Source organism: Plectropomus leopardus, chromosome 2 (genome assembly GCF_026936395.1).
Source record: "Plectropomus leopardus strain MGB_pleo_1.0 chromosome 2, ASM2693639v1, whole genome shotgun sequence".
Lineage (NCBI taxonomy): Eukaryota > Metazoa > Chordata > Actinopteri > Perciformes > Serranidae > Plectropomus > Plectropomus leopardus.
Window position 1 is genome coordinate 5718129 of NC_142177.1, and position 26048 is coordinate 5744176.

Sequence of the window (26048 nt, forward strand, 5' to 3'; positions counted from 1 at the left end):
TTACATTCTAACAGTTTGCAAAAGAGGAATAACCCTTAATAGTGTTGCTCAACACAAAGTGGTCAGAGTGACCAATGACGGTTCAGATGAAATGCCAATAAGTGACTGTTTGATGACGGATGAGGTCGTCTGAGTGTACAGTCTAACATGGTCAAGACCCAAATGGCAACAGGAAGAAACACTCCTCCTCCACAGCAGCACCTGCCATGACTAACTATTCATTCTGGGAAGAGGAGGCGTTTTGTTGTTTATATTACCCAGAAAAACAGCCCCCATTTTGCACAGAGGCCTGATGCGAAGCTGCAACACAGCAGTCACATGCTCCTACAGCACAAGAGCAGGCTCGAAGCAGACCACTTGTTTGATTTATCTTGATTTCATCATCATGTGCAAACCTCGGCGTTCACACCTGCTGATCGCACTGAAAGACTAGTGCTACACAGCGTCATGACAAGTATCGATTGCGGCTTCGCCTCGAATGGAACTTCAGGGCATTTCCGCCTTTTTAGATTCTAAGAAGGGAGTACGACTACTTTACAGTTATGATTGGAAAAAGATGTGTCAAAGGTCTTGAGTCACAAATGTTGACAAACCATAGTGACTGTCTTTTACTGCTGAGTTGGCAGAGTGCCTTAAATGGTAATTAAAAAAATGACTATGACAGCAAATAGACAGTCTCACAAAAAAATAATTTGAGCTCATTTTACAATGTCACCATGCAGAACATCGAAAATCTTAATTTATTTCCTCACCACAAATAAAACATGTTGTCTTCAGGATTTCCTCTTTCTTCTGCTTCTCACTCCTCAGGTCGGCAAATGTATCGATGATGACACCAAAGATGAGGTTGAGTACTATAATGATGACCATGAAGAAGAAGAGCAGGTCATAGATCACCCTGGCTGCAAAAAGGGGCTCCTGTTGAAGTCAAACAAGGGAAAAGGTAAAAGAAGAATAAGAAATATTAGCTGGTGTCACAGTGGGAATATGAGCCCACTTTAGAAATTAAAAAAGTAGGTTTACTAGCTTGTATTTTGCAACAGTCAAAACCACTGTACTAAGGGCTGTACTTAGGGTGGGCGTGTAGCCGAATTTTATTTTCAACTTAAATTTTGGCTTTTCATGATTATGAAACAAGATGATCAAGATAAAATGATTATCGAGACACGCTGTTTCACAATGATGCTCCTGTTTTGTGTCACAAATCCAGCACACCCCATTTCTTTCCAGTGGTGCTTAGTGTTGCCAACTTGGTGCCTTTTTCACCACAAGTGACTTTATTTCTAAATATACCCGCTGTGGGTGGCAGTTGTGTCTGCTCTGTATAAACCAGTGCAAGCTGCAGTTCAGGATTTTATTAACATGTAAGAGTCTTATGATGGAGAATTACATGACATCACTAACCTGTTACTTTTTCTTTTTATGGAAAAATGCCAGTATATTACCGTTACAGTAGGAATTATGGCCAATGAGCCACCCATAGCTAAATTAAATTAAAAGTTCAAGATAATTCACTGTTTAAAAAAAATAATGATAGATGTTTTCTTTTTTAGTTCATTATATGCAATTTGTTTCTGAAGTCAATGAGTAATCTCAATATTGACTATTGATTTTTGATATAATCAAGCATTTTTAATAAGAACCATCACAAAGTGTGTGAAGGAGCAGTACCACAGGTGTTTCCTTCCTGCTGCTGTCAGACTGTATAATCAGCACTGCTTCCAGTAGATCACACTCACTCCAACTGGACTTATACAAAAAGTGCAATTTTTCACAAATGCAATTATCTTCATGTGCAATTGGTGTACATATTTTCATATATATATATTTTTTTCTACACCGTTTTTGTCAGTACATTGTAATTTTATTTTATTTTATGTTACTGTTTTTGCACCTTGTTTATTTTAATCATACTAGGCACCTTGCTTTTTTTTTATTATCTAACACTTAAATATTTTTATATTTGTAATTATTTTTTACTATTGTATTGTTCTGTCACTGCTTATACTGTACCTCATAGCTGCTGTAACATTATGAATTTCCCCAGTGTGGGACTAATAAAGGATTATCTTATCTTCCAACATATTATTGATATTCCAACAAGGCTGCATGTTGACTAAATTCAGAAAATAATAAAATATTATGTTATCAACTGGCTCATAGAAAGGGACATACATTTACATGATGATGTCATTTCAGGGGAGTTGAGGGACATCCACTCAATAAATATTGAATTAGTAATAACAGTTATATTTATTACTAATATGTGTTCAAGAACGTAGCTTCATGTATAATGACACTGATTTCTTGAGTAATTTTGAAAACTGAGAATAGATTCTGAGAAACTAAGATTCTAAATCTAACATGTGAGCTGTGAGACATAAAGTTTAATTGTTTAAATATTCCAGATGTCACATTTGATTTTAAACTACACGGGGGGAAAAACTACTTATGGAAACATGGAGCAAATTAATATTTGATTGGAATGACTCAATGCCCTCTTTTCATACAGGGTTCTATGTACATGACCAATCCTGCTGTGACAAACATGACCTGAAACTAGTGAAATCAGTACAAAGAATTCACATGAATGTTAAGCTAACTGAGGTTTACATAAGCATGCATGAGTCATGGCCTCATTCTATGGGTCAAGCTGCAGATTTAACACATGTTGTGGTGGTTGCGTACAGGCTTGTCTTCATCCTCGATAAGTACCATTAATGCTTTTTTCTGGCATGTTTGAAGTTATGAAAGTCCACTAGGTAACCTCTTTGACCAACCAGCAGAGCAAGTCTTTCTCCCACAGAGAGCCTCGTTAGACTTTTTGAAATAAGAGTTAATGAAATAAAATCTTGTCCTCTTTAAAATGTTTACTTTTGAAGATCTAATATCGTTTCCCTTCATTCACTTTAATTTAACTAAATTCAAATCTAATCTTTGTGTGTGGTTAGGGGACTGTGTCAGCATGTGATGCACTTTGTTATCAGAGTGGAAAGATATCGAGTTCAACGAGATCAAAAAGACTGCAGACAGAAAGTTGTGGGCTAAAGTGGAAAAAAGGTATCTTTCTTGAAATTTATTTATACCGTCTTTTAATCTCATCATCTAAACTGGTCTTGGGTATGATCTCTTTATGTTCCTGTGTTTGTACCTCTTTGGATGGCTTGCGCAGGACGTCCCCAACACCTCCTCCACTTCTGAGGCCGTGACTCAATACCGTGACAATGCACATGAGCAGGGAGTCACACGTTCGCTCTTTGTCCTCTATCACCACCGCTGACGGCTGGATGACAATGGAAGCTACGGAGAAACAAGAGAACTGTCATTTCTTGTATAATCTGCAGGCAAATGTGCTGTCTGCTCTGTTGTCTACATTATTTCTACCATAAATGATGCCTTTATACCAAAATTCATAAGTAACACAAGGCCACTAAGATCACAGCTGTGGTAAAAATATACCTATACTTCAGATCCAATATCGACAAACACTATATGTGACTGGCACTTTCATTTTTAGTCACACTAAGCCGGAAACACTGGGGGAAAGATGAGATTCTTAGCTTTTTATTGAAATGTGTAATGTTTTTATACCCCAAATAAAAAAACTAAAAAGCTTCTCAAGCTTCTAAATTGCATTTAACATTTGTATTTTATGCTACGAGATTTATATTCTGAAAGCCAAGACTTTATTTATTTTAATCAAACAAACCCCCAAAAATCCTTTGTCTATAAAGGTTGGGACATCAGACTGCCACAACGTGCCACAAATGGCATTTAAACCCTCATACTCTATCATCAGCTCCATCGGGGGGTTGGTGGTGAGGACAAAACATCTCTAAGAATTTCCTCAACTATCCACACAAAAACAAGTCACTAGACGACCATAATTAGATTAGCCTGGTGGTGATGGTTAAAGAAGCCTGGACTAGGTCACACCAGTGAGAGGATTCAACATGGTTGGCTGATCGATTTTAAGGTGGTGCATGTTTTCGTCTTTGACTGGGGGCTTTCCCATCAAGGTCAGCAAGTTTGCGCGAACTCTTTGTTTGCGACATCACCGAGTGCACTCATTGACCTGCTTGTACCTGATGGTAATTAATCCATGACCTTTTCAAACCATTGGCCTCCACAACAGGTCTTAGACACTGGCCCCCTGAGATGAACAATGAGTTTAAAGCCCTGGTGTTTCACCCAGCTCCCAGAGAGCCCCCAGTTTGCCTGAAAATTTAATTCCATGACCACCCGGCCAGCCAGACTTACAGCTCAGTGGGACGAATCTCCTCCGGCTGAGTCGGTCATCTGCGAAGACGTAAAGACCTTCCATATTCACACATACGCACAAGCCTGCACTCACACACTTGGGAATCTCTTGAGAGACATGGTGTGCACAAACACGTGGGTTCAAACTTAAAAGAACCCTTTGACCCTAAAGTAAAGTCTCTCACACACACACACACACACACACACACACACACACACACACACACACACACACACACACAAAAACACATGCAGTATCGTTTCACCTACCATCCATTACAGCCTCTGTTGAACAATTCTCCCCATTCTCTTTTTGGCACACTCCACCAGAGAAGAACTCTCCCACCATACTGGCTCCATGCTCTGCTCAATTGGGAAAACAAAACATTATGCAGCTTCATATTGACATAATCTATATGCACAGATGGTGCTAAAAGCAAGATAAATATGGTCATAAAGTAAATACATGCATATTAAACTGGACATGCATGTCCTTAGCTTCACTTTGACTGTATGTGTTTTCTCACACAACCAGTGAGTGTGTGTTTGTGCTGCAGAAAAACATTTCATGTTTCAGTCTTGACTGTCTGGATCAGGGAGGGCAAGTTATTTTCGTTCCTGGTGAGGGAGAGAGAAAAAAAATCTGTATTTTAGCGTTACCTAGTGTTTTGTTTGGTATCCTGTCGACAGCCAAAATGAAATCGTCTTTGAAGAAGATGTAGCCCACAATGGAGAAGAGGTAGACAAGGATAAGAGCCAGCACGGCTGTCAGAACAATGGAGCGGCCGTTGCGGGTCACACTCTTTATGACATTCAGCAAGGTCTCTTCTCGGTAAACCAGATCAAAGAGCTGTGAAGAGGAAGGATTCAAAGATGTGTGTACATTATCAGTCTGTGTAAAATGTACTAAAAAAGAGAGAGCATGTGGGCTAATAAAGACCACAGTGTACAAAGGACACTGTTTCTATATAACTGCCTTTATTTGAATCACCCTGCCAACATCTCAATGTTAAATTATATTTTTGTCACACGTTTCTGCATGTTGTATTTATTTCTATTCAGACTAGACATTGATGTTGGTATACCACTACCTAGTAAGTAAGGGCTGGGGGATATGGCCTACAAATGATACTGCAATATTTTAGGTTACATCACAATACAGGATATATATCTTGATATTTTCAAAGCACTGATATGACAAAATAAAAAAATAAAATACTTACTGTATATAATAAAGTTAAATAAAATACTTATATTATAAAGTTAAATAAAATACTGTTACAACAAAGTTAAATAAAGTACTGTAACAATAAAGTACTGTTTCAACAAAGTTAAAAGGTAGTGAAGTTAAATTAAGTACCATTATAGTAAAGGTAAGTAAAATACTGCTACATTGTTAAACTATGAGTGGGGCACAACTTAGAGAAGAATTTCCCTCACACTGTCTAACTTGCAAAAATCCTTATTTTAATTCAATATTTTAATGAATTGTACCATTAAAATAATGATTTTTGTAAGTTAGACAGTGTGGGGAGAATTCTTTGAGTTGTGTTCTGCTTGCCCCTCTCCTACACACCTTTTAGAAAATAGATGTGAACGTTTTTGCTTTGTTTTAAACTATAAGCAAGAAAGTTCTCCAGTTCATATATAAATATATTGTCAAGTCGCATGCTGTCTGATGTATCATGTGTGAATCTTTTTTTTAAAATTTTTTTTCTGTCTGAGAGAGGATGAGAGCCATAGGAGAATGTGAGAAAGCTTAACTGCCAAACCTAGTCTCATGCTGGTGGCTTAGAAAAATGACAAGGACAAGGACAATATATAGTCATTTTAAACATCCTGCCTGGCATAAGCCTTGGTATATCAAGTATAATCATCATATCCCCCCACCCCTATGATAAGATGTCTATGTCCATGAGTTTGCATACGCATGATAAAGATTGTATGTGGTGTGTGTTTACGTACTAGCAGGCTGTAAAAGAAGACATGAACGAAGACCCCCAGGCTGCAGATAATCAGGTAGAGCAGGTGGTACAGGAACTCCACGTCCATGATCATGGCTATGTAGCCACGCGTGAAGGTTCCACGGTTCCCGACAAAGCTCGTCAGGAAGATCACCTTATTACATAACTGGAGAACAATGGACATGTAAAGACAGCAGTCATGTCGGGATTGTGCACAGAATATTCAATCTGAGAAGGGAAGGTTTGCATAGCAGTATTAGTATCTTTGGGTAGGATTTGGCTTATTGTTCCGACCACTAAAAATAAAGTGGATGTGGGTAGTGTTGGAACCTCCTGGGCTCATGATGCATCAACACCTAACAGCCATGAGTGACATGTCTATTAGCAGCTGTGATCCTGCCTCAACTGTTAAACCTGTGTGTCTCCATGACCACTCGAATGTGAAATCTGGTTGAATGCTTGATGTTACGCTAAAGTACTGGGAGTCGCTATGTTCTTGCACTGTGTACACTCCAGTCCTGAATCAATGAGTGTAATGTTTAGTTTATGTTCGGCATGTGACTGTGCCGTTTGCCGAGACCAATTCCAGTCAACTATCTACTGGGCAATAAAGCAAATCTAAATGTGATGCTGCACATGAGTTTGGGACAAATGCCCATTTTTTCTGATAGACACTTACATTGAAACCCCCCAGCAGGAGCAACGTGGGCTCCAGGCCAACAGAGAAGATCAGGCGCAGGATGGTGGAAGCAATGAGCGCCCGGATACCATGAGGCTGAGGCAAGACGATGACAATAGCCAGAGAAACCAGCATGGCCATCCAAAGCAGGGCAGACAGATGGGGCTCCAGGGTACCTAAAGATAAAGGAGGACACACATTATAGAGTATGACCCTTTTCATTCAATCATTAATAATATAGCCAATACAGCTGTTCTCTTTTTCAGCATGGCAATACGAGTCTAATGTTGCTGTTACACAGGGTTGAGACATGTCACTCATCTGCAGTGGCACAACACACTTAAACGTGGCTTTAAGTACAGAAAAAAATCCAAAAAACTAAGAAGTTGTTAGTGTTTTTTTATCTAAAAATGCACCACAACACTTCACATCACTTCCTGGTAGACAACTGGCAACTCATTTCAATTGCGGAGGTATGCATAATCACCAACATTATTTCTGTTGTCATTTCCAGCTTTAACTGTAACATTTAAAGATATGCAATTAAAAACTGTGGTTTGACCAATGTGACGTCTTTGCTGTGCTTATTTTATGTATTGCAATACTTTGGAAGCGTCTTTGCTACCCTAAATCCACTGGCACAAAAGCTAGACAATGTACTGCTGTGCAAGGAGAAACAGAAAAAAAAGAAAAGCCACCTAAAAATAACTAACCGTTATATCTGGAATATTTTCACTGCTATTCCTCACACAATGGCTGATTGAGGCAGCAGAAGACCAGCAACTCCTGTGTTCTGCAAAGTACAATTACCGTTTTGTCAATAACGTTTGGTGGCTTTGAGATAAGGGCTTTAGGAAAGGGCTGTCTGACAGTATGTTAAAGCAGTGAAAATATTGTAAATACAGCATACTCTTAAACTGACTTTTTTTTCTTTCCGTGACTCAGCATTTTCTCAACACGGTTTCATTTTATGTTTGCGACGCCAGGGTTTTTCTACCCAAACGTTATTATAAACAAACAAATTGCAATTTGGTCTATTAGTATTTTCTCGGCACATTTAGAAAGAACTGTGACATCGATATGTTTACACAGTTTTATAGTCGCAGTTTAAGAATGCTGAGCATGCATGTTTTTTTCAGGAAGGCCTTCTTTCATATTTACTTTACATATTTTCCTCCTAGCACAATACTTTTTTTCAGGGAGGACAAGATGCTTATTTTTAAGTTCTCACTCTTTTCTCCAAATATGAGACCACAAGAATAAAAAACAACCTGCAACGACACATTTGTGTCATCGCATGAAATCATGAAGTAGAAGCAAAAAAAGACCAAACTGAATCTGACTTAATTACTGTTTCTGAGGACTCTGTGTGTTCCAAATATCCCAGTGGTTTCATTCATGAACACAATAGTTTGGGGGTTGTATAAGCAGGGTTCTTTGCTTATTATTATGGTTATGTGTTCCACATCAATCAAAGTTTTATCATGAGCTCACCAGAAACTTGCTCTGTATGAACTTAATTCCTCTGTGAACACACAAATTGCATATATCAAATTGGAAAAGGTCAGTGAGGTTCTTTTTTTTTCCACTGAGACACCTAGTATGACACTCTGTACAGCTCCCTCCATCCACACCCTGCTGAGGCCTCCTTCTTCTCGCCTCCCCGTGTACAGATCACATGACAGGTACTTGTTACATAACCCCCGGTTGGCTAAAAATACACTTGGCTCCAGCTAAATTCATCGGGGATGGTCCTGGGCACTGCATCGCAACATGCCGCCTGGGCACTCGGACTTGGCAGCCAACCCAGACACAGCAGCTTGGACGTCACACACCTACAGTCTAGGACCATTCATCTCTCTCTGTTGCTTAATCTGCAGCTAGCAGATAAAAAGACTGACCTTTACACTAAACCATTTAAACTTTGGCCAAATACCTTTTCTTATTTTTACCATTGTACCTTGTTTTTTTCCCCCTCCAAAACAGTTACAATAGGTAAAATGGTTGAAATCTTCCCCTTTGGTATGGGACAACCCCTCAAGACCTTTCTGTGTCATTGGTTGTGGCCAATGGTGTTTACGTAAGCAGCTGCAACTAGGGCAATAAGTGTATTATCACAATGATGTTTTCCATTTATCTGGGCGAGAAGGGCACTCATTTACAACTTAAGTTTCATACTATTAATAAATCAAACAAGTTGTTAAATTGAAAAAATAAAATAAAATAACATTTCATTATGAACATGGAAATATGTCAAATATGTGACTGTGATGCGCAAATCAGCAATAACAATATAGCAACCTAGCTAGCTACTGAAACTTCAGTATACTACGAGCGATTTTTTTGTTATTCCTGTTAAAAAGAAAAGGACAAATATACATTCAAACCACATTAAACTAGAATAATTGTCTCATTATTGTAGTTTTTAAATCTTTACTAATAAGGAAAATGCACTTCTGTTGCTTGTGCAGCCATCTTACAGATACTTTCTCATAACGGTTTGGAGTGTGCCTCTTAAAAACCCCGTTTTAAGGGTCACGTAATCCTAACTCTTCACCCTACTCCTCTATCTCAACAAGAATCGGGATACCTGAACCCTAAATGTGAATGCACCAAATAGAGTGGGAGGGGCAAGAAGTGTATTGGCATAGAGAAGCCCAGGAATGAGTCCTTAAAACTCAGATATCTGTTAGCATTTCAGCACCTCAGGTTCCCTTGTCTCAAAGTCAGTGGGTTTTTTGAATGGGTTTTTGGTTAGATGCCTGACTTAAAGCATCTAGGTCAAGCTTAAGAGACTTTCAGGTTTTGATCTACGTGTAAATATGTCAGTAAATATACCACTGAGAACGTCATCAAGCCAAAGTGTGACGAACATGGCTTTAGAGCCCTGTAGCGGTGGCAACCCAACAGTGACACGACCATGTTGTTGTTCTTTGATAGCAAAACATTAGCTTTTTACTTTTGTGGATTATATCTAGGCTCCAAAACTCCTGAAAGTGGTATTCATTCGTGAAAATGATCTTACTGAGCAAAACATATAAGTATCATGAAGGTTTCTTGACAACACGCATTAGCTTCTGGGTATGCCTACAGAAAAACTTCATCCCTGGGACACTCTATTGAGCCTTCATAAGGTAGATTGATAGATTGAGATTTTACTTTACATAACTGAGTTTCTCTTATTGTTGGCAACTTTCTGAGCTATAGCAGTTACATCTGCACAGTGCCTGTGACAGGGTGAAGGCTCTGACACTTTGACTACTACTGGTTAAGGGTTATCTGACTTCATCTAAAGACACATCTGATTTGTACCACAGCATTATTCTACAGGTGTAGCAACCTGCACTTCAGTACATCTGACCACTACTGGTAAAATGTCCCAGCCACAGCTTCTCTTCAAACAAACCACCCAGAGGAAGCACCGTCTGACAGACATTAACAGGTGACATCTGAGCTCATGTGAATCCAGGACAAGGTGCAAGTATGCATACGTGTAGACATTAGATATTCACCATTGAGCAAGTTAACCTGCTGAGACTTTTTTTCATTTCACTTGATAACTGTTGTCAGTTTGCAGCAGACACTGGAATGTCCTGGAGCAAACTACTGAGCTCCCAGAAGACCTTTGACACTGGAAACCACATGAAGTTTTGAGAGCTAAGCTAACAACCTCTTTTTTTTTGGTCTTTTCTAAACCGCTGTGAGGAAGTTCAAAACAAAAGCGACCTCGCCGTTTGACCCCAGACAGAACAATTGCAAGTTTATGTGAATCACAATGTGCGTCTTCTCTCTGCTACTCTGCACTGGAACAATGCAGGCCTTAACGGCTGCTGCTTTTCACATCTCCACAAATACTGCCCTCAAGGAGAACTGAGAAAAAAAGGGAAGGAGTAAGGGACAGCAAAACAAACAGAAAAATGAAACGTCATGTAAAAACAAGCTTTAGTCTGTCACTCAATCTTTTGGTTTGTGAAAAACATTCTGCCATGCTGGAATTGGTATCATTTTGACGCATCCCTCTGAATAACTGTCTGATTGATCTCTTAAGTAATCAGCCGCACCTTGTGACCCTACACAAGACCAGACTTTCCTAAACTAAATCTGGACATTTAGGCCACATGACAGAGCCTGACTGATCAGGGGTTAATGTGGTGTGGGCCACAAGGTCAAATATGTAGATCCCACAAAAGGAAGATAATTACCTCTGGGTTTTTTGTAATTCCTGCTTAACTGTCTTTTTTTAAACAAAAAATTCTGTTTGTTTTCAATGTCCACACTCAAAGCCTTTGCATACAAAGTCTGTATTTTTGGTCCAAAATTGTCCTTCAAAGTAAAACCAACCGCACACAGCGTCGGAAACTTTCTTAGGTCATTTCAGTATACGGAACAGGTGCAACTTTCTGCTTTGTTTCACATCTATGACCACGAAGCAGTGAAAAAAAAAAAAAAAAAATTGGGTGTGGGACACATAACTTTACATCCGCAACAAGAGAGAGGAATGAGGCAGAAATGGACGAGGGCACACAAGAAACAGAAGTGGAAATATATATAAGCTCTGTCCTTCTTGAAATCTTCCACAACAAAAAAGAGAAGGTAACGTCAGTCTTTCAATAAATGCACAACAGCAGTTATGATAGCTACAACAGGGTGCAATTTAATAGCTGCATGGTATCACTTCATAACTTAGGTACTAAATGTCAGACATGGGTTGAGAGTGGCAACAGTCTAGGGAGGTAACATGCAAGGCTGCAAATTCTTTTTTCCTTTTTGCCCTGTATTGTGAATTTTTGCAATGAACAGAATGATAAAATCCATTGGACTCAGTGTGCAAGCTTTCTGCGCAGAACTATTTTTATCCCATGGCAGAGTTTTAAAAAGCATAGAAAAAATACAAACTTGGTGCACTTCAATGCCTTCAGTGGTTTTTTTTTAATCTTTTTTTTTTTGGTCTGTTCTTTGTTTAGAGATCTATTGCTTGTCTATTTGTGACTTAACTACGTATCACTGTGGTGTCTCACTGTTTTCAGTTCTGAAAAATAAAAAGTTTTATTTATATTTATATTTCAGTGTGGTTGAAAAGCCTGTAATAAAATCAAAATTTAACACACATTTGAGAGCTGATATTCTAACCAATTAAATTTATTATAGATTAGGAAACATCTTGGGTCCATGTTTACTTTCTGTCAGGAATTGCAACTTACAAAAACAGCAAATATGACAGAGGGAGAGGGATGGGACACCGAAATACTGAAGTTAAGCAGTTTCATTAAGCTGTATTTATATTTGTATATATTATGTTATTACAAAAGGCTGTTCAGTAAATGTCAGTCCTGTGGTTTTGGTTCTCTATTTTATCTCAGAGACATGTCTTATTTGGCGAAAATAAGGATGTGCGTCTATTAGAAGTCTGGTCTGGCATCCAAGCGGTGGCAACTTTGAAATGCTTGTATCATGACACTGACCTATTCTCCTGCACAAATGCAACAGGAAAAAAACTTGAATGTACTGCGATGATAAGGCACAGCTGACCCACCCACCCAAACACACATTTTTCGTCATTTTTCGTACATGTAGTGCTACTTTACATTTTTTTGGTGTGAGTTGCCAAGTGTTGTAGCTATTGGCCATAAAGCTGTCAGCCTTCTCTCCTTCCCTCCAAAATAATGGAACTAGATGACAGTCAGCTTTTGATGCTCGAAGCATAAAATGAAAAAATAAAAAATAAAAATAATAATTTTTTTTTAAAGAAAAATTATAGAATTCGAAATTGAAAGAAATCATAACCGGTAAATCAAGATAATCCACAGACCTTGCTGTGAGCAGTTTCATGTAGGAACTATTTTCTTTCCACTGAACTACACCCACCTACTGTATCACTGAGCAGAAGGAAGTGTGCATCTACTTCTAGCTCACAGATCCATGTACACAAGAACAGTTCTCAGAATGTTATTTTTAAAAATACAAAAGAAAGAGTTTTCCATTTTTAGCAGGGTCATTCTCATCTAGAAATGGCCTTAATCTTGCGCCCTTCACATGCCTTGATCATGAGTAGATATGTGCATTCTTCTTTGCAGTGATCCCATTGTCAGGTGTATTACAGTAGAAAGAAAATAGTTCCTACATGATACTGCTCACAACATGGTCTGTGGATCATTTTAGTAACCGAGTCATAATTTCTAAAAACAGACTTTGTTGCTGAGTTTTTCAAATGTAGTTTTTTGGCACTTTGAGCTACACAAACAGAGAGCGATCTAGTTCCATTATATTAAAAGGAATGGTGATATTTCCAACACTGCAACTCACACCAAAAAAATATAGACAGATAAATAGTGCTACAGTTATATATTATAAGTTATATATTTATAAGATATATATTTTTGACTTTGGGGTGAAATGTCCCTTTAAGGTTGAATCTGACATGATGTGCAGCAGCTTTGACACAGATTCACACATCAATTAAAGGATGCAATGATGTGGACTACATAAAGAGTGAAGCAAGAGGTCTGACGTCTGACTTTTTGCTGTGAATCTGACTCTTATCAGGAAGGTGTCACTTTCAGTGGTATATTCAACAGTCAGAGGCATGGTATTATGTTTCCTGCTAGACTTTTTGGCCTTATGGGGAGACCACAGCATTTACGTAAGCCTGTACACACAAACACACACAGACGCACTCCTAATTACCAGAAGTGACACATATGGAGAAAAAGACTACTCAAACCAAGACCAGCGTGAGAATGAGAGCAGAAATCTGATAGCATGTTAAGTCATGTGTCAAGCTCAGAAAGAGTACAGTATCGATAAACAGGTCAGGACCTAATTAAGAACATGTCCATCCTGGTCCTTTGTGATGGCACCACAGTTCAAGATCTTGTGCTAGGATTACATTCTCATGACACCTCAGCTTGTGGTGAAACTCACTTTGGTTAGGGAGGTGTGAGGCTACACCCAAACCACAGGCACGAGAGCACACAGTGTTCTGTAAAGTCCTGCATGCTTAACACTAATAATGCATTTTACATATGTGATCCAATCACATGCCTGCTATAAATGCAACCGCTATAAATACATGTGCTGTATGACTGCAAATACTGGGATGTGAGGCCACATTGAGTCATTCCAGGAATCATGTGTCCAGAGGGAACGCAAATGTTTTCCTGATTGTATTCTACCTTCTGTAGTCTTTTCTTAAATTGAAAAAGCTTGTTCATGATTATTTTGGATTTCCAAATTTTTAACAGCTGGCTTGAGCAGATCTTAAGTCTTTGTCAGAGTGTCCTTAAAAACCTTCAGCATTGCATGCAAAAAAAAAAGACTGTTTAAAAAAAAAAAAAAAAAGATCAAAATTGATGCTGGTGCATTCCACGAAATCCAGCCTCCCAGCTTGTTCACTGTGCAGGAGTTCTGCTGTCACTCACCCACGCCTGTCACTTCCTGGCTAGTGAATTAGCTGGCAGGCTGGATTTTCATTGAATGCAGAATGAGTTTAAATGCACATGCTTGTTAGGCATGCTACTTATCTGTGCTTGAGACTGTTTATGCACAACTGTTTCAAATACTAATGTTTTAGCAAAAAAGCATATTTGCAGTTAACTGGGCATATGACCAGATAAATGAGACTTGGATTATACGGCATGAGTTATGTGAGAGTTTGAAAACTTTTTCTTTATTATTTTTTCTGCTGTTAAATGTGGACCCAACATCCTCAAATTCATCAAGAATATTCTATGTTTTTGGCTTTTCCTAATTGACATGTGATGCAAACTATCAAACTCCACAATGTTTCAGTTTATCCAGATGAAAATGTCCTAATCTGCTGTATGTGTCAGTGAACAGGCTAAGCAGGGTTTCCTACACATTCATGTATTATTGGCGGCACGCCATGATTATAACATCTGCCACCACATATTGCATTTATATTTTTGGAGCTGGAATCTTCATAAGGAGAAGTATTGGAATATATATTAACCGTTCATTATTTATTGCACCACACTCACCACGTGCACTCTTGGCATAGATAGAGCAGAAGAATGTCAGGTGCTATGAAAGGGGACATTAAGCGTTTATTGTGCTGGGTCTAAACGTTTGCATTTACATGCTGTTTCAACAGCTGTTTCTTTCATCCATCGATCTGATCACCTTAGCTCTGACCAGACTGACAGATCAATTACCCACCTCACCATGCAAACTCCTCAAACTGCTGGTGAGGAAAATGTGAACTCATGATGAGTTCTGCCTGAACTGCATTCACAGACCTGCAAAAACACCATCCTTGTCCCATAGATTCTAATTCTGCGGGAAACACTAGGCTGGACAACTTGTCACTTATTTGAAAAACCTCCAACACCATTTTCAGAGCGAAAGCGGGCGTTTTTTTTTTAGCTTGATCAAGGTTCTCTCTTGAATGTCGTTATTGCTCATAGTATATTAGTGTGTCCTGCTCCATCTGCTAGAGTTTGCCTGTTGCTGTATGTTAGCATGAGGTGTACACAGGGCGAGTAGTTGATAAGCATGATATATTGGGGTTGAAGTATTGCTTTAACTTCACTTCTAGCCTTAGGGTAATCAATGACAATCTCCTCTTACACAAACTGAGTTGGTTTTTTGACTTGGCAGCAAGGAGCTAAACCCAGAGGGCATAAATGTGCAAAGGTTCAAATAAAGCTCTTGACAAGCTGTGACATATTTTCCTTTCTCGTTAATCTGTGCCATACAGATTCTCGGTAAAGCACAATATCTGTTATATACCTCCTGCCCCACCCCTGACTTTGCCTGCACAGTTAATGTTTGTGCCACTCACTCCCATTTCCTGAGTTGTAATAGTCACACTCATTGTGTTAACCACAGAGCACATACACACAAAAACAGGAGAACAACAACCTGCTGTTCTCTAGCTGTTAACGGCCAGAAGGAAAGACAGCATTTAAAAGGTCAAGACATGAGTAGACTGACCTCCACGGACTCCCTCCAGAGGGTAGAAGAAGGCCACAAGCAGGTTCATGAGCACAGCCAGGTTGAAGGAGATGCTGCTCCAGAATGACATGTTCCTGGAGCACCAGTACAAGATGGGCTGAGCTGTGAGACACAGTATTAAAATTCACAGGGTCATTAGGTCATTATTCTGCAGCGAGTTGATGCAGACATCTCTATATTAACAGTGCAATACACCAAACACAATGTATGTTATTCACACAGAACAATTTAGTTAACAGGAAAAACACACACCGAATGATCACTGTTTCATAGAGAGAAGAAGCAAAATACATCAAATTTGTGCCATCAATTCATTTCCAATTATTTATAGCTTGGTGTGAAATAAATCATCTCCATGGCAAATGTGTGTCAAGTTTCTCTGAAATAACACAATATTTTTACCATTCTTTATCAACTTAAATTCAAATTGCTCCAAGGTTGATTTGGGAGTATTTTTAATATTTGACAAATGTATAAAATTTAGAGGGGAAACATATTAATCAAACACAATCAGAAGTCTGTGTGGTTTTAGCGCCATAATCAGCACCATGAGTGTAAACACAGGACCCATTTGAAGGGTAAAATTAAACTACAAGATATTTAAGCTTGAAGCTATTTAAGTAGACAACGCCAACTGTCATGCACATTTCACATACACTAAACATTTTTCACACGAACTTGCATGAATACACATCTACCCACACTCACACACACAGCCTTCTCAGGCCTTGGTCAGGAGATCAGTATCGTGCAAATGCTATTTTGAGCCCGTCTGTTCATTAGAAAAGGAGAACCGCGGGTGGGGACTTTTAGCAACACAAGTCACTATATTCATGACAGGAGGTTAGCACTAACGGAACGATATGGTCTCAAGCTGCGTTGATTCATTCAGATAGGAGAGGCAGTTATCGTCACGTGCTATCACATTATAGACAAACCATCTTCCCTCAGGCCTGGCCATGGAACAGGCCACAACATGTTAACAAACCAGTCACGTCACTGCAGTGCTTGACAGAATCACCCAGGGGCTCAACAGGGACCTGCCCTGCTGAAAGGGAAAGTTGACATTATTTAAGGTATTTAAGGTACGTGAAAAATGCCATGTCAGAAGTAAAGAATGTAGTAACTAAGTGTGACCTCAAACTGGAAGGTAGATGAAACATGTTGACCCATTAATTGCATTAAAGGGGACCTACTCTGCGCTTTTGTATTTTGTGTCACAAAGTGGCTAGATAAAGAGGTAAACATAAAGACCTATAGTATAGAACCTAACATATAGTAATCCCTGTGAGCAAAAACCTCAGGTTTCCTAGTGTTCTGAGCACAACAGTTTTTTCTACTCTGTCCACATTCTGATGTCATAATATGCCTGATTTCTTTATGCGGTCATCTGCTCCAGGCACGCCACGTGATGTAGCCTACATGACGCTACATGCTGACATCATGAAAACATGGTTGCCAATGTTAATTTTTCTCTGAATTCAGATCATATTCCTGCAGGAACATTTTCAGTTGGGTTTTGAAGATTTTATTGATCATTTTTCCTGGTAGAAATAGCCGTTCTTCTCTATCACAATAATTTCCCGACTGCTAGTACAGTGCTAATGTACTTATAGCTACATGCTCACATTTTTTCTTGATTTCCGCTCATATTCCAGCTGGAACATGTTGTAAATCTTTTCCTGATTTTCCATCATATTCCTGCTAAAACATGTACAGTTGAGTTTAAAAGCTTTCTTTGTTGATTTTTCATGATAAAAATTCTGTTACAATTATTTCAGCTGCATTGACATGGGCTTCTTTGGGGGGAGAGGCTTACAGAGACAGACTCTAAACAGAGTCTTTCATAGAGAGGGTGAATGCAGGTGTTCCAGTCCAGAGAATATGAGCAAAACAGGGAGATTTTTTACCATTGCAGCATGCTTACACATGGCACCCACTACCTGGAACCAAGTATGTAACATTTTGAACATTAATAAAGCAGCAAACCACTGTTGCATGTAGAGATAACGTGGATTAATGAAGTCCTTAGCAGACAATGAAGTCACGCAACCTTTGTGTGTCATAATCTGAGCTTCTCTGTTCTTTGTTTTGGCAGCCAGGCCAGACGCAGGTGCATGTGAGTCCTTACCTTTATGTCTCACTGGCTTGCTAATCTTTGCCACTCTGCACCGTGCACATACAGTGGTTACAGCTGATCACCCACCCAGAGAGTTTTACAGAGCTTTTTTGCTAGAGGAGCAGAAGCTCGATTTGGAACTAGTAGGAGACGCCAAAGAGGGAGACGAGCTGGAGCGCTTGTTAAACTGTGACAGCATGGATTTCGAACTGCACTCCAGTCAATATGCCTGGCAAACGTCCGCTCTCTTGCAAAAAAAATGGATGAGCTGCTGCTTCTCAACAAGGACAAACATGGACTTTTGCAGATCTGCTGCCCTGTGCTTCACAGAAACCTGGCTTGGTGAACACATTCCAGCCAGTTCACCTTATCTGCAAGGCTTCCAACTCCTCAGAGCTGACCGGTCACAGGGCTATCAGGAAGACCAGGGGAGGTGCTGTCAAACGCTGCATTAATAAAGGTTGGTAAATGGAAGTCACAGTGCTGAAAAAAATCATGCAGTCCTCAGCTAAAAACTCTTCATTGACTGTAAACCATTTTATTCACTGTGGGAGTTTTCCTTGATTATTCTGGTCTGTGTTTGCAATACCTTACAACACCTGGTGGACCAAATGTGGAGCAAAAAACTCCCTGCTCATTGTTCTTAAGAACTTCAACAGAGCAAATCTGAGCCATAAACTTCCAAATTACATACATACAGTACATACATATTTAAGGTCCAGCGAGGGATATAACACATGGAACCATTGCTATATAACATTAAGGACACCTATTAGTCTGTTCCCCATGCAGTTTTGGGTCTTTTTCATCTACTCACAACTTATAGGCAGAATATTTGCAAAACCTGTGGTAAAGACTATGAGCGTATGGACCAACAAGGCCTAAGACATCGTAGTTACGGGTCTTCTGACTTGACTGATTGAGTGTTTTAGAATCTACGAAGTCAGACCTGTATGAACTTTCTAACGCTATGACATAGTGCATTACTTTTTGTGAGCACATGTGAGACAAGCGCGGAGAATGCCACCTACGTAGAACAGGCTTTCCTGAGCATGGCCACAGAGATCAAGAAGCAACATAAGGAGCATTTTGTAAGGGCATGTATGTGGCACAAGTGCCAAGATTGCTACCGACATAGAACAGGCTTTCATGGCCATGGCTGCAGGGATTAAGAACCGTACCAACTAAACCCTTCTGCACATACATGTCCTGATGTACTGGAAAACTTCATTAGAGCCTGGAGGAGGCCAACAGAAGTGGGATCAGAGTGACTGTACAATCAGGTCAGAAACACAAGGAGGTTCAGATGAACTACTCTAAAAATCTGAAAAACAGGTTTAGGGCAACAACTGCATATCGGTGTGAAGTGAGTGGAGTCAGAGATCAACATGTAGTACTGCCATGTTTCTACAGTGGCCCAGAACGGTCAAACCAACACTGGCTCCAGATACAGCCATTCGCTATTTCGCATTTTCGCAGCAGCCACTGTAATAACAAAGTCTGAAAAAGGTGAGCACACATTAACTTATGAGAGAAAAGGAGTGGGCATGTTGTCGGCAAGCAGCCCGTCTACAAGATGCCAAACAATGTCAGACATTCACTGATATGTAGCGTGAAACAGCTTTTTTCAGTGTTCATAGCTGTTTATCGCCTGGTTTGTTTGTTTTGGAGAAGAAGAGACCTCTATGGTTAATGCTGCTCCCTATGAAGAACGGGAAAAGTTTTAGATGGTTGCAAACTGCAATTCACTGCTAGACACCACCAAATCCTCTAAATTTAAGACATTTCACCTTAAAGTAGCCTCTGCAGCAATTATCAGACATGGCAAATGCTTCCTGAGTTTCAACTGCATCTCCAAAAAGCAAAGAGAAAAGAGAATAGCGAACACTTGGTCTGCTGATGAAACCCCTTTTTGCTGTTTGGAGCGAGAAGATCCCAAGTCAAACTGAGTCAAGCCAAGCCAAGAAAAAAGGGTTACATGCTTGCTTTTGTTGTCAGAGGTGAGAGCTCAGTGCCCAATTCTGGCCGAGACTCTGAATGTCATATAGAGGACTTTTCAATCAAAGACTAGGGGCAGGCTTTACGCTTCAAAGACAAAACAAAACATTCTGTGACCTTTTACACTACCAGCTGATCAATCATTCACAGTTTTAGCACTACATTCAATATTTGTTGTAGTATGACACTAAAAAGAAGAGATGGTGCAAAGATTAGTACCCTGTACCATTAAATTCTGGCAGAAAATATTTCTTTTGCCTTCACCTCTCCCTTTTCTGTTTACAGAAAGACAGAATACAGGAACCTGACACAGTAGTCTCCTTGCAAATCAGATCAACAAACATAATACAAGAACCTAGTGTACTTTCTTTGTGAATGGGCTTGCAATGTGCAAGCATTACTAAGCACAATATAGCATGTTTATCATCCATTACATCACATTCACAGAGCTGAAATCATTTTACTGGCTGGAAAACATCAATTCAGAAATGTAAAACATCTTAGTTATTTCATCTTAACCCTTAATGAACATACAGTCATGTGAAAAATTTAGGACACCCTATGAAAGAATGTGTGTTTTTTTTAACAAATTTGGACATACGGATATTTAATACTGATTTTAACAATACTGAGAGATTCAAGTAATATAACTAAACAAACAATTAAAACTGAATCATTTTTTAAACATTCTGTAAAATGTAATATTATAAAAATGCAATTTCTGGTGGGGAATAAATTAGGACATCCCCACATTTATTCCCACTACAAATGGCTAAAATCAAACACAGGTGTATCACATCAGGTGCACATGATTAGAACATTGTGAAGGAGGCTTGCATGATTTGAACCTCAGACATTTAGTTAGGTGTGCTCCTGACTATTGAAGTGAGAGTGAACACCATGGTGAGATCAAGAAAGAAGATTGTAGCAGCTTATGAGTCTGGTAAGGGATTTAAAAAGATCTCAAAAGAATATGAAATCAGCCATTCCACTGTCCGGAAAAAAGTCTACAAGTAGAGGACATTCAAAACAACTGCCAACATGCCCAGGTCTGGCCATCCAAGCAAGTTCACCCTGAGAGCAGACCGCAAAATGCTAAAAAAAAGTCTCCAAAAACCCTAAAATGTCATTACGGGACTTACAGCAGGCTCTTGCTACTGTTAATGTGAAAGTGCATGCCTCTACAATCAGAAAGAGACTGCACAAGTTTAACATTCATGGGAGGCGTGCATGGAGGAAACCTTTGCTCTCTAAGAAAAACACGAAGGCCAGACTGAAGTTTGCCAGAGAGAACGTATACAAAGACCGGGACTTCTGGAATAATGTTCTTTGGACAGATGAGTTTAAAATTTAATTATTTGGACAACAGAACAGAGGACATGTTTGGCGTAAACCAAATACAGCGTTCGAGGAAAGGAACCTCATTCCACAGAGGTGGAGGTGCCATGATTTGGGGATGCTTTGCTGCAGCAGGACCTGGCCAACTCACCATCATAGAATCCACCATGAATTCTACCGTGTATCAGAGGGTGCTTGAGGAACATGTGAGACCATCTGCAAAAAACTTAAAGCTGAAGCGGAACTGGACCCTGCAACATGACAATGACCCAAAACATACCAGTAAATCCACCAAGGACTGGCTGAAAACTAAGAAATGGAGAGTCCTGGAATGGTCAAGTCAAAACCCAGATCTTAATCCCATTGAGATGCTGTGGGGTGACTTGAAACAGGCTGTAGATGCAAGAAACCCCTCAAACATCTCACAGCTGAAAGAATTCTACGTTGAGGAGTAGGGCAAACTTTCCTCAGACTGATGTCAGAGACTGATATGGCTACAAGAAGCATCTCACTGAAGTTATTTCAGCCAAAGGGGGTAACACTAGCTATTAGGGGGTAGGGTGTCCTAACTTTTTCCTCAGTTAGAATACGCATTTTTGTTGATATCTTTTGTTTAATGAGTAAAACAAGGTTAATTTTGTTGTTTACCTGCAATAAATCACTTTCTTTTCCAGAGATAAATAAAAACAAAATTAGACATCAATATGTGAACATTTCTTAACTAAGAACTGATTTCATGGGGTGTCCTAAGTTTTTCACACAACTGTATATTGTTGCCATTATTACTGTATAGTTATAATAATACATAAATAAGTTATTTATCAAGGTTTACACATTCACTCCACTTCCATTCCTCCAGGGTTCAGAGTTAAGGGAGCAGAGAGCAGCCTCTTTCACACATGAAATCAGAATCAGAATTCATCAGAAAGAATATGTTAAGCCTGTTTGCCCAAACAGTTAACTGACAAAAATAAGATGCCATAAAGCCGATTTCCATTAACCCTCAACACATCCATATCGGAAAAACTCCCATTTATCACAGTGCACTTTTACGCTTGCAATAAGGTGGTATTTTAGGCCATTCGAAAAAGCCAGATTTTGCAAAACTGCAGTGGAAACACTTTTTGGGCTTTTATGGGTCACATGATGCTATGGCTATGCGCTTGTCAGTAGCAACTGGCTCCCTCATGATGAAGCAGGCGCTACAAGGAATGCTATCACATTGCATAATTCTCCAAAAGTTGAGTAGATCATCTGGAAGTTTTGAATCCAAAATTCCTCTGTGAAATCGTGGACTATCACCTCCCAGAAATCCCTCAAACGTGGCCGCTCCCACGTATAAAGGGCTTGCCTTTCCATTATCGCTCACATAACACTCCTATGTCGCCTTTGATTGGAAATAATGATGGCTAGTGTGGTGGCTGCAATAGAAATAAACCTGCTAATGTTTTCAACATCCATCGCCATGCCTTTTGGAAGGTTATCACAAGTGGAGACGTGCATAATATCACTCAATGGAAACGCAGTCTTCCCGCAATTGTGTTTATTGAAATTTCAAAAATATTGCTTAATATTTGCACAAATCTGTAATGCATACAAACCTACAGTCAGGTTGTGACTCCAGAAAGCAGGTTTAACAAACATTGCAAACAGGCTTTCTTTACTGGCTGAGGTCTTTGTTGTTTTCAATCACATGACATGTGTGAAAGGAGGGGTTTGGAAAATTTTGCCAGATCTTGAACTGACAAATTGCCAAAGTGACACATAGGGTAATTTTGTTTTCAGTTCCTGCTCATGCATAATGCCAACATGTTGAATAACCCAATAATTATGTGTGAAAGAGGCTTTGGTATCTGCGTCTCATTCGGGGGGTGGGGTTGTCAGGGGGCCTGGAGAGATGCAAAAGGACAACATATAAACCAGGAATATTGGAGATAAAGAGTTGAGGAAAAAGACGCACAAGGAACCGTGTTTGTGTTACCAGTAGCCTCTTGAGTACCTCGCAGCTTCTTCTGCCAATTCATCTCATTGAAGAGGTCCTCAGAGCGCAGAAAGAAGTCATTGATCTTACTGCCTTGCTCATCCCGCTCTGTAGTGTAGTAGACCCGCAGCTTGGACTCCTGGGTGAGGAACTCGCAGATGTTGGGCACTGGGAAGACGATCTGCTCCATGGTGCGGTCCAGACGTACAATCTGGAGACAACCACAGAGGCAGCCACCAATCACACAGACTATGTCACTGGAGCGGGCATTTAAATCTTGTAATGAGACAGTCTTCTTTAAAGTAGAGATGCACTGATTGAGAAATTCCGGGGCCCTTATTTCTAATGTTTTTTGTGTTTGTTGTTATTTGTTTTCCCTTTTGTTCCAGGGAAACAGAAATCTTCATTATAAAAAAGTACCAATACGCTTTTAGAGTCATCATGATAAAGTCTGCATTAAACTATCTTTGAATGAGCACAAATTCAATTGTGCAAACTCATAAACCAAACTTTAATGGGACCTCTTTTTCATGAAAAACATCTAAAAAAAACTACTTCAAAAGCCTTTTGACTGCACCTTAGAACTGGGGCAATATTGATAAAACCAAATGTTACATTATTTTTAACCAAATAACTCGATGTCTAAATTGCATAGATAATGCAGGACTGACTTTTGTTGCTTCCACAAAATATTTACACGATTACAATTGCATTTTTTTGTTAAATAATCATCAATAATGTGGATATAATGACTGGATGAAGGGAAATAACAGAGTAGCTACAACAGGCTGCTAAGTTCCGACAAATATATCATTTTACTGTGATGCAGCCTTTAAAAACCAATATAAAACAATACTTATGATAATAAGCTATCAGAAATCTAAGATGATATCTTGTCTCATATCACAATATTGATAAAATATTAAAATATTACCTGGCCCTAATTCCCACTCCAATTTTACATTGCTGTTAAAACATCAACCAATTTCTCTTTCAGACAGCTGTACTTATTCAAGTTTCTCACTACTAAATTTTACCAGTTAACATTTACACACATAATTAGAATGTTATAAATTACCTTTGCCAAACAGTAATTTTCACTGAATGGAGCTTGAACGCATCATAATTTAACTTGCAACCTCTGTGAAATGTGTCCACCGGTTGCTAACTGCTAACATTTACTAGCTCTTCTGCAGCTAATGTCAACACAGATCTGTTGTTCACAATGTAGCACTATTAGGAAAACCATGGAGTGCATCCCCCTGACCTTTTGTCAAGAAAAATCTCTGTTACTCCCAAACATGTTTTCTATTGTCCCCGAGATGCCAGGACACCACAAATCTTGGGTCCTTTTTTTTTTTTTTGCTTTAGCAAAATTGATTTGACACAACAGAAAAACATCGGCCACTACCTTCGCTGATGGCAGTCTACAAGGTGAGTATTGGACAATACCGATGTTTGACCGATAATCAGTGCATCTCTACATTAAAGCAAAATGTTTATAGATCATTTATTCATTGAAATAGGTTCTTTTTTTCACAAACTGTACTCTGCAATATAAATAGAAGGGCTGTTTTGAAAGTGGCTGCTCAACTAAACTGACAACTTAGAAGATTGCCAACAATCAGCATTCCTTCTTCTGAGCAAAACGTGCAACCACACCAAAGCCATTCCATCAAAGTACACTGTGAGACTCAAAAGCGGGCCAAGAAAAACATCATCACACGCCTCGAGTTAACTGTGATGCCAAAACATGTCTAATTTTTCTGCAGCTAGCACAAACGTCTTAAAATAGATGTGCGATAGTGGGAAGAAAAGAATGAAGTCTGGGGAACATTTCTCTATCAAACTTTTAAATTAAAAATAAAATTAAAAAATGACAGCAGCAGTGCAGACATGGACCTAACCACTGACCTCGATCTGTGCTGTGTGTTTGGCGTAGAACTCCAGGGCCTCATCCCCCTCTCCGTAGGTCCCGCCTGGTTTCAACATGGCCTGCAGTTCCTTGTTGTGACGGGCTAACTGCAGTGACAACAAACACCACCAAATCAATGATAAACAGATCAATGAATCATTACAAAGATTGTTTCTGTTATTATCTGAATGATTTGAACACATGCTAACTTGGCATGTGCTGCGTTTCTGAGCCAACACTGCTGGTCCTCAACAGTTGGGTACAGTACATGCTATTTATTCATCCTTTGAATAAACAATGTTCCGTCCACACAACCACACGGCGGCAGGGCGTGGATTGACAGTGGGTGTTGCACAACTATAATTGCAGTTGTTACTAAATCATGGTTTGAACACACTCTGCTATTGAGCAGCGCGGAGCGCGAAAGCTGAGAGCAAGATGAGTGTAGAATGGCAGGTATCACATGTCTGCAGTAGCCACAGGAAACAACACAGATATACAGTAACAGTGAGGGCCCTGAAAATCTGTTGGCTATGTACCGCATTATTTTGCCATGCATGTGTTGCAGCATTAGCTCATGGGTGGGTATGTCTCCACGCCAATTTTACAGACAGTGGGCGGCTTACTTGATGTGCCAAGATGTAGATGTTGTGACCGACATTGCGCGGAGACGCAGAGTGCTCCTCCTCGCCATCTTCACCCTCCTGCGGCTCCTCCACCTCGATCTCGCCCTGCATGTAGGCCTTTTTGATCACTTCCACCTGCAAGGATACATACTGTCACATAGCAGCCACTTTATACTGTGAGATGATCTGCATGAT

The 26048-nt window shown here is 39.6% G+C and overlaps 1 protein-coding gene and 1 long non-coding RNA gene across 14 annotated transcripts in view; one reads left to right on the forward strand and one right to left on the reverse strand.

Moving 5' to 3' along the window:
• LOC121952371 (inositol 1,4,5-trisphosphate-gated calcium channel ITPR1) overlaps window positions 1–26048 on the reverse strand; it is a 123430-nt gene that overhangs the window by 15284 nt on the left and 82098 nt on the right. For 8 of the 13 annotated variants that reach the window (XM_088083358.1, XM_042499016.2, XM_088083368.1 and 5 more), the window contains 10 exons: window positions 25854–25988; window positions 25227–25334; window positions 23292–23523; window positions 15856–15978; window positions 6904–7079; window positions 6226–6390; window positions 4921–5110; window positions 4531–4623; window positions 3152–3300; window positions 753–918 (listed from right to left, as the gene is read on the reverse strand). In XM_088083358.1, the coding sequence (XP_087939484.1) occupies window positions 753–918; window positions 3152–3300; window positions 4531–4623; window positions 4921–5110; window positions 6226–6390; window positions 6904–7079; window positions 15856–15978; window positions 23292–23523; window positions 25227–25334; window positions 25854–25988 (1537 nt within the window). Of the gene's footprint in view, window positions 1–752; window positions 919–3151; window positions 3301–4530; window positions 4624–4920; window positions 5111–6225; window positions 6391–6903; window positions 7080–15855; window positions 15979–20806; window positions 23221–23291; window positions 23524–25226; window positions 25335–25853; window positions 25989–26048 lie in introns of those variants that run through there. The other 5 variants (XM_088083404.1, XM_042499025.2, XM_042499007.2 and 2 more) reach the window with 2 other exon arrangements.
• Window positions 11377–25954, forward strand: LOC148190136 (uncharacterized). The gene is made up of 3 exons (XR_015777670.1): window positions 11377–11496; window positions 17979–18455; window positions 25838–25954. It is a non-coding gene; the product is annotated as an uncharacterized LOC148190136 (long non-coding RNA).